Raw genomic sequence first — 14038 nt, 5'->3', positions numbered from 1 at the left:
ACTGTAGTTAGGCTGTTGCAGTTTTAGCTGCAATATCCATGAGTAAATACTGTACTGTAGTTAGGCTGTTTGCAGTTTTAGCTGCAATATCCATGAGTAAATGGATTCTGCCAATGTGGGTATGTGAGAAAGCTTGCCAGTAGCTTCTCGTGGGTCGGTGGTTCTTCCCGGGGTTTTCCCGGGTTCTTCCTCCACCATTAATACTGGCCGCCATGCATAGCCTATCGTGTGCTGAAAAATGGCATTAAACCCCACAACAACAACAACAACCATGAGTAAATACTGTCCTGTAGTTAGAATGGGCTAGAGTAATCACATGAGCTTTTTAAACAATTTACAAAACTTTCACCTCGAATAGTTAAAGAGAGTACCAGGCAAAATTTGAAAGAATTTCTGAATACAGACCTCTCTAGGTTGTTTCTTAGTAGATGTCAAAATAATATATAACAAAAATCAAGGTGTCAACTTTTACTTTATTAGCAAACCTAGATCTCCAAATCTGGAGAATCATGTTGATTGTGATTTTACAACAATGTAAAATAAGGTAAATTGTACAATTATGTTAATTTCTCACAAAACCTATTTCTCATGATTCAAAAATGCAAAGTGGGAGCTTCTAAATCTGTCTGATATGTAGGTTCATTCAATCCAAGAATTCCTGATCCAACATTCTGAATTTAGAAGCCGATTTCAATCAGTCAACTTTCTCAGCTTGCGTTTTACTTCTCTTACATATCACAGATACTGGGGTCATGATATTCTATTATAGCTTACAGAACCTTTAGAATAAAATTACCATGTTATTATAACTTAATATTGGATAACATCACTTTAAAACATTCATGACCTACTTTCTTCAAGATATATATAAAACCTCTGAGACATCTAAAACTGTAATAATGAATCTTACACATAATGAAAATATAAAAAATTGCCATATAAAAACAAAAAGAAAACAACGTAAAGTAGCAACACTTAAAAATACTATCAGTGACTATAATGCCCAATATGTGAAGAATTTCTGTGCAAAGATGAAAACAAGAGGCCAAATTGGGTCTGAGATTGCTCAACTGGCTGACATCTGTATACCGTATTTACTGCATATGTTGGGACACGATAAAATAAAAAAAAATCCTGTTCCAGAACTTATGGTGAAACATTTTTTCACTTTGGTCATATGTCCCAAGACTTAAGAAATGAAATAAATTTGCATTGCATTTGTTCTTGCCCCCCCCCCACTGCACGTTGCAATAAAAGAGATAAATAAAATGCTTAATTGATAATAAAAAGAAAGAAACTAACCTTGTGTTGTTATCATTTATTCCTTTTTCAACAAGAACATTAAAGAATAAAATATTTCCATGAAATCCATATAAGTAGCGTAGTAGGCTTCCTTACTTAGCGTGTATGAATTATGTCAGATACCACACACCATGTTGTTCATTGACATGAACATTGAGAAACAATTGTGTGTGGTTATGCTCAAAGGTTTGAACATGTTATCCGACTGAAAACTGGAGCCAACAAAATCGCAAACAAATGGAAATAGTCAACCGATATCTTGAAGACGCCATTCACGCATGACACGGTGTTGGGTGAAAAATAATCAAGATTGAATTATATCCAGGTCTACTGTATAACAGTATCTTGCAAATAAAAATTATCATTTGAAAACACATTCACCTGAGTGCAAGTGACAATCTTTTCACCAGTGCAGGTTACAAAAGTATCATTACTATTTACCTGCAGAAATCAGTGCACCTTTGTATTAATTATTACTACAGATACCAAGCACATATATGCCCTGGTGGTAAATAAACACAACTGGCAGCCAGCAGTAAACTTCTTCTTTGAACTTACCGAAAAGACATCAAAGACAAAGGTTATTTTTATTACAAAGCAAGCCGATGTCATAAGCCAACTTTGGACTCAGAAGCCAATTTTTTTTAAAGGATATCAATACAAAGGTTATTTTATTGCAAAGCAAGCTGACCTCGGAAGCCGACTATGGAATCTTTTAAGATTTTTTAAAATTATCTTTGAATATACAAAGACTGCCGAGATATGGAAGCAAACTTTGGTTCCTTTTCACCAGTATTCACGAAAATTTTGAAAATAAAGTGAAACAATGGAAGAGTTTTTAAAGTTACACAAAATAGTGCTTCGTCCGCAAACATCGATGACCCAGGATCATCTAGAAGATTTGGAGAAAATAAAATCACGTGATGAATTCGTGAAGGCCAGACAGAAACAGATCATTTCGCCGACAATATGATCATTAACATGGATGAAACTCTAGTGTACTTTGATCGCATTCCTAGTGCAGATTTGAAAAAATCTTACTTTTGTTCTTGCAGTTTCCGCTTCAGGTGGTGTGTTGCCTCTAACAATTTTTCACGGTATGAGAAAGCTAAAGAAGTATTCATGTACCAAAATAATAGATCATACGTGTGTAGGAGAAGGGATGTGTTGATGAGATTCTGCTGCAGTGGATTAAAGAGTTTTATCTCAAGTACAGTTTTATATTTTTTTAAAATAAAATTTCAGTTGGAGTGCAATTTCCGACATGTAATTTTCAAATGATTTAAAAGGTGTCCCACAACTTATGACTTGAAAAAAACGATGTGTCCCAGAACATACAATGCACAAAAAAATTACTTTTAAAATTAATTTATGGTGTCCCAACAGATACAGTAAATAGGGTAATATTCAATTCAAGAGATTATGGGTTAGCACAATGCTTCTGTCAAACTTTTTTGTTGTTGTTGTTGTAGGGTTTAACACCATTTTTCAGCACACGATAGGCTATACATGGCAGCCAGTATTAATGGTGGAGGAAGAACCCAGGAAAGCTCCCGGAAAGAACCACCAACCCATGAGAAGCTACTGGCAAGCTTTCTCACATGCACACATTGGCTTAATCTGAGACTCAAACCCACGCAGAGAGAGGTGAGATGGCAGTGATCCGTAACGGAGAGCACTTTAGACCACTTGGCCGCTCAGGGCCCCAAAGAGGTGTTTGAAGTGTGGGGTGGGGGCGTACTGTGTGCAGGAGTGGGATTGCACATTCATCCATATTTGACAAAAGATCACCATCATTTATACAAAAAAACAGCATACTGAAAGGCCTTCAAGCTCATCATATAGATTTACTTAAATTCTGATGTCAGAGCAGTGTTTAGTTTTAAAAAAAAATAGAAGCAACAAGGATTTTGATATTCTTTGCAAAGGCAGCCATATTTGATGTGGAACAACATCATTTGTAAACCTGAAAGAACCTGATGCCAGAATGCTTTCTGCCAATTTTGGTTAAATTCTATTTATAACTTTTTAAGAAGCTGTTTAAATGTGTATCTATTTTGATTAATGGTGGCCAAATTTTGGATGATGTTCTGTATATACTTGAAAGATCTTCATACCAGAAAGCTAGGTCAAATTTAGCTGAAATTGGTAAAGAAATTGTTTAGAAAAAGTTCCAAATAGCAAACAGATGATCACGTACTGCATAACACAAAAGTTGACAAAGGTTGTACACAGGGAAATTATCATTAGCAACTCATCCTTATCAGCTAAAAATTACAATGCTTTTACCCTATAAATATGTCAACGGTATTTAAGTTTTTAAAAAATTCTCAAATTTTCTTCACATTTGCTAATCAATATATACAAATTTTGACCCGATAAATTGGTGTGTTGCTGGCTGAATTGTGCCTTTTAAAAATTACAGTAAAAACCCGTTTGACAGACTACCCTTCTTCCAGTTAAAAACAAGACCTCTGTATATACTCACTTACCAGTTGAGTCAAACTGCAAACAACAAAGACCCTGATCTGCCATATCATAAAGCACCTGCTGATTGGAGTCTGTTGCTTGTTCTACAAATTACTCCAAATAAGCTGCTCAAATCTAGATCTGCAGTGCATTATGTGTTGGCAGATCTGAGTGTGCAGTTGGACTCATCTTATATGCATTGGCAGATCTAAGTCTGTGCAGTGTGCACTTAGACTCATTGTATGTGTGTCAGCAGATCTGAATCTGTGCAGTTGGACTCATCCTATAAGCGAGTGTATACATAGGTGGTTTCTCAACTTATGCAACAAAAAACCTTTTCAAATAACAATCACCAAAGTTTGAGAATTAGGTTGACAGTGATTTTATAACAATATCAAATAAGATTTGTTTGGGGTAAATTGTATGATTAAGTTAGTTCTTCATTGCAGACTGTTATTCATGGTTTAATCACAACTCTTACAGGACGTTTCTAAATCTGTCTGGCATGCAGTTTCATTCAATCCAATACTACCCAGCTTCTGAATTTAGTAGCCCATTTCCTTGAGTTTAGTAGCCCATTTCCTTGAGTCACAGTTTCTCATTTTTACTTCTCTCACAGATCACATTATTCAAGCCGATCAAACGACTGCACACCATGACAACTCCTTGAATCATAATGCACTGACCTATTTTCATTGTTGACTCAACTCTTATGATCTTGTTTTGCCTCTGCCTTTGTGTTATTTAATGCTAGTTTAGAATTGAAGACCTGTTCTTTTAAATGTCCATTTTCAGTCCCATTTCTTAGCTCCTTCTTAGCAACCATTTGAAAGTCAGTGATTATCTCCGTTGGGATATCTGAGGATAAATCTTCTGTGGCTGCCTTTCTTTGCTCAGCCTTTGTTCTGCACAAAATATTGTGGCCTTGAATATACAGAATAAAAAAATAACATTAGTGACTATAAAGAAAATGTCATATACTATCTGTAAATATCAATTTAAGTAGTAGTATTAGTTGCAGGGTTCAATGGCATGTAAACACAATACTGACTACCAAAAACCTTCATGGGAAAAGGTAACACTAGCCATTGTAAAAAGGTGACTCGGGGTCACCATTTAAAAATTGGTTTTAGAATAGATACCATGCACCAGATAGTGTTATAATTATTATTATCATAATTGTTATTATTACATCATCAAGAATGTTTAATGTACATTTTACAACAAAATCATAATTACATCTACCTGCTGTTCTCTTCCAGGTATATGTTCAACACAAGATTACTGTATCCTATTCTATTTAATCCATCCTATAAAGAATTCATCAATAGCTCAACATATAAACACCAATCTTAATTTCTTCACACTGTAAAAACTACATCTGATTAGTCCATTGCTCAACTAGCCATGATCAAAAGAGATCTGGTTATATGAGAAGCCTGTGATGAACAGAAAATCAAAAGAAGCCATAAATGGCTATTTACTGTGGCCCATGAAATGAAACTGCCTGCCATTACAGACATGTTTTGAAATCTGAATGACCCCTAACGCTAATGAAAAGAGATGCAACTGTCAGCTCTTCAAAACAAGGAACATTTTTCACCTGAGACAGTTTTAATTCCTAAGTAAATAGATGCTCGTCACACTGGCACAAAAAGTGACTTCCATTTCTGTTGAGATAACACAACTTCTTTTCCCACCATCCAGCAAATGAACCTCTCTCCTAATTATAAAATTTGCCTTGGAAAGTATGCAAAGACTGAACAGTAAATGGCCACTGCCGGGGGGAAGGTAAAGTATGCAAAGACTGAACAGTAAATGTATATGCACTCTAATAACTTTTGTTTGGTTAGGAAACACCTGGCCACTGCTGGGTGGGAAGGCAAGAGATCATTACATACAGCACATTTATATAGAAAGTTTGCGGGGGAGAAATTAGAATGGTCATTGTGAACAGGTGACAACTGAGAAAAGGTGACCATTAGGACAGGTTTTACTGCATACAGTGCCAAATAAAAACAAAGTTAAGAAAATATAAATACAAAGAATTACTCAAAAAAGGCTATAGGAAGATAAAGCCTTCCCCAAAAAGTACTAAGTACTAAATGATAAAGGTTAAAGATGTTAAAATTCTGTAAAAGATAGATAAGCTTAGAAATATTACTAGAAATGTGTTCATGCAACAAAGACATCCCCATTACAGTGCTTAAAATTCCTAATTGCAAAACCTTAACCAAGGTGTCAAGGACAGATAGTTGGACTGATAGAAAAAAACTGTGTATAAAAATGTTGTTTATAAAGAACATTCTATCATTTCTGCAAACTGCTGAATGGCATATCCCTACTGCTGTATCAAGGTTTATTTCTAGGCCAGGATATTGTGAGATTTAAATTATTTTCTCAACAATCAAGGCAACCAACAGGGGTCACATAAAGTAGTTTTGGTTATAAGTATTTGAATGATAATTTTTGTCATTAAAGAAAGTATCATAGTAACATTCATACACAGGTAAAGAAGGTTAATGTATTTGGTGTCTTCAGTTAAACAACTTTTTGGCAATACCACACTGGCACAACTACTTGTTTGAGGTAGGCCACCTTCATAGAATTGTCTGACTTAATGAGGACTACCTCTCCCAACACATTTTATTATGACTTTCATTTTATGGTGTTGATGTGGAGGGGCAACTCTACTAGCCCTCTAAGACACTGACAATGCCAAAGGTGGGCAATATATGGGCATACAAGCTGGCATTATTACAGATGGTAATTTCAACGAATTCCTCTTGTGAGCTCTTGATTGAAGTGCCACTCTTCAAGATCATTATTCTTAGATGTCTGGAAAACGAATGCCATTGGGTTAGCTGGGACATGAAAAGGTGGCCAAGGAGAATCAAATCTGCTGACATGCTGAGTTGTCTGATGAGTTGAATGAACCCTCTCACCAAGATCCACATCACAAAATTTTAACCAAGGACATCTCAGTGCTGAATGCAAGCAATACCAGTGGGGCTAAAAGGTGAGGATAGTTGCCTTTCCACAAGGAAAGCATTGGAATTGCCTGGGTCTGTGGCTAAATGGTGATGGTAGTTAGCTTTCCACAACAAAAACATTGGAATTGCCTAGGTCTGTGGATAAATGGCGATGGTAGTTGGCTTTCCACAAAGAAAGCATTGGAACTGCCTGGGTCCTATATTAAAGTCAGGTGGTTTGAAATTTCCTTGACCTTCCCTAAATGTAGATGATTGAAAAAAGGCTGTTCTTCATCTTCTAAATCCAATGAAGCACTGACCTTATAATCTTGCTGACAGTTAACATGACTGGGCTTTTGGAAGTTGGCAGCCTTCTGTACATTTCCTACATGGCTGCTTTAAAGCTGTATTCTGTATGGTCCAAAATAGGATCAGCATAACATGAATCTTCATAGTTAACCCTGCACTCACTGTAGAGGTTGTCCACATCAGGTAATCTGTCAGTATCATACTAAAATATCGTGAAAGGGGGAGGAGGCAGGTGAGAAGCTGTGTCATTGTCCCTGTGTACTATTAGACCTCTGCCCAAGGCATACGCTATTAAGATGTGTTTTGGCAGCTGCATCAGCAACCAGTCAAGTGCCATAGATTGTATTGCTGTTAAGAAAAAATGCTGTGTCAGATCAGCAATCAGCTGGATGGATGGCTTGGGTTTGGCTCAGCTGGCTCAAGGCTGCTGGATGGATGGCTGAGTGAATGCCTGGTTGGTATGTGGCAAAACAGAGGGATTGGCTAACCAGATCCTTGCATAGTTCCACGTTACCACGTATATGGTATGGCTCACTAAAATAATTGATCCCCAGTTACTGATAGTCAAGTACAGCCATCATGCTGGCTGGACTAGGTGAACAGCAAACACAGCATTTTACAGATTGGACTGGTGGCGATACAGCTTATGCATATCTGGAAAATAACCCATGTACCAAGATTTACAGGCCCTAGGACCTTTCTCTAACATGTTCAGGAATTTAAACTGACTGGGCAGCCCAAAAAATGAGGACAGTCCATAAATTCCATCTCAGTATTGTAAATATAAGAGGGGTGGAACTGAACAAATTCACCTGAGTAAGGCAAGTGCATCATAGTCTCTTGTATTAGTCACCCTATATGTGACTCAACAAAGTCTGCTGAGACTGAAAGTCCACAACCAGTTGTTCTTCCAAGGTTATGGTAGCTGGTGATATGGTACATATCCCTTTAGGGGGTTAAGGTAGCTGGTGATATTGTACATATCCCTTTAGGATGTTAAGGTATCATCAACATTTCCCATACAACACTGGCTAATGATCACATCTTGGGATGTAAACTTAAAATGTCTGATTCCATTTCCCTGGACTTACTCCATCTCTCTTTAGCCTTAGGACCTCGTCTTAATACCACAGCAGATACATTTTCTGACCATTCCTTGCACACATGTAGATGTATATTCTGTACATGCAAATGACATGTCTTCATTAAACTTTCACTTTCTTTCATTTAGTGTATTTCGTCTACATCTTGGTCAATCTTCTGAAAGACAAGAACAAGGAATAGCAATAACAGACTTGTACTAATGGTTGTGTTAATGTGTGTGTGTGTGTGTGTGATTAGGACTTTTAACGTAACTTTTAACAGTTTTTCTGTCATATCGCTACGATGTCTGCAGTGTGGCAGCTTATAATAATGTCCAGCACTGGGGCAATAACAGACTTGTACTAATGGTTGTGTTAATGTGTGTGTGATTAGGACTTTTAACATAACTTTTAACAGTTTTTCTGTCATATCGCTACGATGTCTGCAGTGTGGCAGCTTATAATGATGTTCAACACTGGGGCATCATGCTGCAGATACATAGCATGATGTCCCACCCAGTCACATTATCCTGACACCAGGCCGACCAGTCCTAACGCTAACCTCTTAATGCTGAGCGCCAAGCAAGGCAGCTGTTGGTTGTGCTAATGGACCACAAACAACAGGTCATCTCTTAACAGGCCATCTCTTAATGCAGAGCACCAAGCGAGGCAACTGTTGGTTGTGCTAATGGACCACAGGCAACAGACCATCTCTTAATGCTGAGCACCAAGTGAGAAAACTGTTGGTTGTGCTAATGGACCACAGACAACAGGCCATCTCTTAATGCTGAGCACCAAGCACGGCAACTGTTGGTTGTGCTAATGGACCACAGACAACAGGCCATCTCTTAATGCTGAGTGCCAAGCGCGGCAACTGTTGGTTGTGCTAATGGACCACAGACAACAGGCCATCTCTTAATGCTGAGCGCCAAGCGAGGCAACTGTTGGTTGTGCTAATGGACCACAGACAACAGGCCATCTCTTAATGCTGAGCACCAAGTGAGGCAACTGTTGGTTGTGCTAATGGACCACAGACAACAGGCCATCTCTTAATGCTGAGCACCAAGTGAGGCAACTGTTGGTTGTGCTAATGGACCACAGACAACAGGCCATCTCTTAATGCTGAGCACCAAGCGCGGCAACTGTTGGTTGTGCTAATGGACCACAGACAACAGGCCATCTCTTAATGCTGAGTGCCAAGCGCGGCAACTGTTGGTTGTGCTAATGGACCACAGACAACAGGCCATCTCTTAATGCTGAGCGCCAAGCGCGGCAACTGTTGGTTGTGCTAATGGACCACAGACAACAGGCCATCTCTTAATGCTGAGCACCAAGTGAGGCAACTGTTGGTTGTGCTAATGGACCACAGACAACAGGCCATCTCTTAATGCTGAGCAACAAGCGTGGCAACTGTTGGTTGTGCTAATGGACCACAGACAACAGGCCATCTCTTAATGCTGAGTGCCAAGCGCAGCAACTGTTGGTTGTGCTAATGGACCACAGACAACAGGCCATCTCTTAATGCTGAGCGCCAAGCACGGCAACTGTTGGTTGTGCTAATGGACCACAGACAACAGGCCATCTCTTAATGCTGAGCACCAAGTGAGGCAACTGTTGGTTGTGCTAATGGACCACAGACAACAGGCCATCTCTTAATGCTGAGTGCCAAGTGTGGCAACTGTTGGTTGTGCTAATGGACCACAGACAACAGGCCATCTCTTAATGCTGAGTGCCAAGCGCGGCAACTGCTGGTTGTGTTAATGGACCACAGACAACAGGCCTTCTCTTAATGCTGAGTGCCAAGCGAGGCAACTGTTGGTTGTTCTAATGGACCACAGACAACAGGCCATCTCTTAATGCTGAGTGCCAAGCAAGGCAGCTGTTGGTTGTGCTAATGGACCACAAACAACAGGCCATCTCTTAATGCTGAGCGCCAAGTGCAGCAACTGTTGGTTGTGCTAATGGACCACAGACAACAGGCCATCTCTTAATGCTGAGCGCCAAGCGTGGCAACTGTTGGTTGTGCTAATGGACCACAGACAACAGGCCATCTCTTAATGCTGAGCGCCAAGCGTGGCAACTGTTGGTTGTGCTAATGGACCACAGACAACAGGCCATCTCTTAATGCTGAGTGCCAAGCGTGGCAACTGTTGGTTGTGCTAATGGACCACAGACAACAGGCCATCTCTTAATGCTGAGTGCCAAGCGCGGCAACTGCTGGTTGTGCTAATGGACCACAGACAACAGGCCTTCTCTTAATGCTGAGTGCCAAGCGAGGCAACTGTTGGTTGTGCTAATGGACCACAGACAACAGGCCATCTCTTAATGCTGAGTGCCAAGCAAGGCAGCTGTTGGTTGTGCTAATGGACCACAAACAACAGGCCATCTCTTAATGCTGAGCGCCAAGTGCAGCAACTGTTGGTTGTGCTAATGGACCACAGACAACAGGCCATCTCTTAATGCTGAGCGCCAAGCGAGGCAGCTGTTGGTTGTGCTAATGGACCACAGACAACAGGCCATCTCTTAAACTCTTCTAGAAGAGTTAAACATTCAATAGTGAAGGAAATATAATGAGATCATCTACATAAACACAGAAATTTGCCTATCAAGCTTCATTTGTCAAATATTTTCTTTGTGAGCATGCTAACATGCTCCACTTAATGGGCGGGTGGTTGGACAAACAAATGGATGAAACCAAATCAATATGACCCCACTTCAAGCAGTACAGTAACATTCTGTTTAATTACCAGGGCAATCCAATTTTTCTGTATAGGCCTTCCGCTTACAACATTTCTTGCAAAGTTCATAGGAACAACGTTGTCCCTGAAATGATAACAAAACAGATAATCTGAAAGTTATTTCAATGAAAAGATCTTTAAGGTATCAATCCGCAACAAACTGCATGTGTGTGTGTGGGGAGTGTAGGGTGTGTGGGTGTGTGTGTGTGCAAAACAGGGACATCAGTGTGAATACACTCCAACAAACAGGAGACACCTCAAAATGGGGACATCTCTGTTTTCTCATGTCAGCTACAATAGACTGCCAAGACCTTACTTAGTTATACATACCTTGAAATAAGTGTATCTGAGCATGTCCCTGTTTAACTGGAATTCTTTCAATCATATTATATACAACAATACACACATCCCATCTCAGCTCAAAACCTTGTATGTATCAGTTGGAAACCAATTTGCCTAGTAAAATATGTTTCTTTGATCATACTTACCCATTCATAATACCTTAGAACTACTACTTCACAAATCCTGCCTTCCCTGATATGACTTTTAGCTGAAGGGAGCTAAGTTGTCTGCTGACCTATGTGACGGTCTGGCAGAGTTATCTCCACTTAGGTATAAGACTTTGCAGCAAAGACTAAGAATACATCAGTTACTAGTGGAGCAGAAGGCACACTCCCTATGGATGTAACTGTGGGAAGGCTGGGAGGGAGTGTGTATTATGGTTGGGTAAGTATTCACAAACAAAACATATTTTACTAGAAAAAATTGGTTTTTCTTTAAATACATTACCCAATCATAATACCTTAGAAGAATAGTAAGAGGTAGAGGGAGGTACATCCTCATACCATGGAGATACCATCTCCAGTCCCCTGAGGTATGTGAGACAGCTTCTAAGTAACCTGACTGAAGGGGACGCCATGTGCTGGGCATGGCATCAAATAATGAAACAATTCATGCATCTACCTCACAAATCCAGCAAAAGTTGTGATGCTGCATCTTAAGAAGCTGTCAATTGACCTGGAAGGGTGACCTGTTCAGTTACATCCTACCAGATTGAACTAGGCCCTCTGGGATGACAGATCTTAGAGACACAAGTTAGAGATGTGGATTCTGATCTCCATCCCACAGCCTGAATGATGTCAGTTAGCAAACAATTCTGATCGAATGCTAGGCTAGTGGCAACTGCTGTAACCTCAGTTAAAGCCCGAACTGGGTCCTGTAGGTGGCCATCAGCTGATGTGTCCAAACTAGACAGATTCTTCATAAAGAAGCTGGTTCTTGGTGATGAAAGAGAAAACTGTCATGAGTAAGACTGACCTGTCTTGTTGGAATTGCATGTTAATTCGAGTCTGCTGATAGGATGTGTATTTTGCAAATTCTGCCTACTGTCCCAAACACCGTGATGAAGCAGGTCTTGTATGAAAGGTGTACCAGAGATGCCCTTGAAAATGGTTCAAATATGTCTTGTTCAGCCAGTTAATACCCAAGACAGGTTCCACATTGGGTGTAAGACTAAAATATATGGTTATGTATATTAAATGAGAGTAGGTTGGAAAAGTCCTTGTTCTGTCCGATATACTTTCTTTTCCATGATGACAAAAGGTGTCTGTGATCGCAAGTGGCAACCTTTTATTGAACACTGTGCCTACTTTCTATGAAGAGAAAGTTAGCTATTTGCAGTACAAATGCAAGCAGAGGTAAGCTGTGTTCGTTTGTGCACCACTGGGTGAAAACATTCCATTTGCCTTCGTATGCTTTCCAAGTGGTGGACCTTCTTGCTAGAGTGATTCTCTCTATGAATGCTTGTGAGAACTGTTTATTTCCGAGGGCCTGTTTCATATCATCTAGAGGTGCAGATTTTGTAGTACTGAGTATGAATGAAACAACTGCCATCATGGTTGTTTGAGTAGATGAGGGGAAAACCCAAATTCTCAGAAGAGTTCTTGTTGTGAGATAACTGAGGTCACAGATTCACAATTTCTCCCATCCAAGTGGTGCAATGAAGATAAGACAACACTCTGATTCTTGTGATTTCTGTATCACTTTTGGAATCAGAGTGTGTTGGAGGGTAGGTGTATGCATCCAGGCTGTTTCAAAACTGTTGAAAGAACATCGACTGCCCAGTCTTTGAGTCTGGGAATGGAGATAGGAAGGTTGGGAGTTGGTATTCCACTTTGTTGCAAACAGATCCACCAACGGTTGGTCCCATTGGGTACATATCTGAATGAAAACTGAGGGATGAAAATACCATTCTGTCTGTATTAGATGATTGTTCCAGGGCAAAACTTTGGCAAGTATGTTAGGATTCCTGGAATATGACAAACCTGTACATGGATTTTTTTTTGACAACACCACCTTAGAAAGTCCCACATCAGGATGCAAAGGTCTTGGCTGTTGGTTCCTCCTTGTTGTTTCAGATAACTCACCACTGTAGGACATGGTTCCTCCTTGTCGTTTCAGATAACTCACCAGAGTTGTAGAGTTGTGGACAGAATGAGAACTGAAAGACCTGAAATAGAGTGTCGTTTGCCTTGGAACCAAGCAGAGTATGGGATGAATGACAGGACTCTCTCTGTGCTATATCCGCTTTGTATGTGAGAACTGTGGTTTAGCTGGGTGAAGCTTTGATAGAACGGTTTCAGAGGTTCATGTCCCATGAGTAGCTCTTGAGTCCTTTTGTTGAGTTCCCATACTATCCCTGTATCGATGCTGTGGTTGTAGGAGGGAGGGAAATTGGTCTCTTTGGTGGCTTGTCTGCGGACTTCTTCAATTTGGCCGTGAAACAGATGGTTAGAGGATAAAGGCTTAGCTTGGCCTTATGGTGGTCCTTCAGTAAAGTGCAGGCAGAGATCACTAAGCTGCATTCCACCAAATGTAAATTTGTAGCAGCCGCTACAGTATTGGCCAAAGTGTGTTGAGTGGCTCTACACAGAACTCGGGCCATTCTTGAGACAGACTCCCATGCATGTCCTGTGGTGTTCTAAGTGGGAAAAGATAAGCCATGTTCCATGTCTTCGAAGATAGCCATAGAGACGAAAATCCAAAATCTAAGCCATGGCAACTATTTTTCATACTAACTGCCAAGTGCCATCAAAGGCCATCCAATAAATACATATGGAGTGTGGCTTTTTCATCCCAAAAGTGGCAATATCACTGTCAACTGCTG

At 40.0% G+C, this 14038-nt stretch overlaps 1 protein-coding gene across 2 annotated transcripts in view; it reads right to left on the bottom strand.

The window, feature by feature from the left end:
- Positions 1-453: 453 nt before the first annotated feature.
- The window catches only part of LOC149806209 (tRNA-dihydrouridine(16/17) synthase [NAD(P)(+)]-like), a 54035-nt gene continuing 40450 nt past the window's right edge, over positions 454-14038 (bottom strand). For both annotated transcript variants that reach the window (XM_089951149.1, XM_089951150.1), the window contains exons 11-12: positions 10882-10957; positions 454-4695 (exon numbers count right to left, since the gene is read on the bottom strand). In XM_089951149.1, the coding sequence (XP_089807275.1) occupies positions 4475-4695; positions 10882-10957 (297 nt within the window). In that variant the 3' untranslated portion in view covers positions 454-4474. The remainder of the gene's footprint in view (positions 4696-10881; positions 10958-14038) is intronic.

Source organism: Sinohyriopsis cumingii, chromosome 2 (assembly GCF_028554795.1).
Source record: "Sinohyriopsis cumingii isolate HCF-2022 chromosome 2, ASM2855479v2, whole genome shotgun sequence".
Lineage (NCBI taxonomy): Eukaryota > Metazoa > Mollusca > Bivalvia > Unionida > Unionidae > Sinohyriopsis > Sinohyriopsis cumingii.
This window is presented reverse-complemented; position numbering and strand designations above follow the sequence as displayed.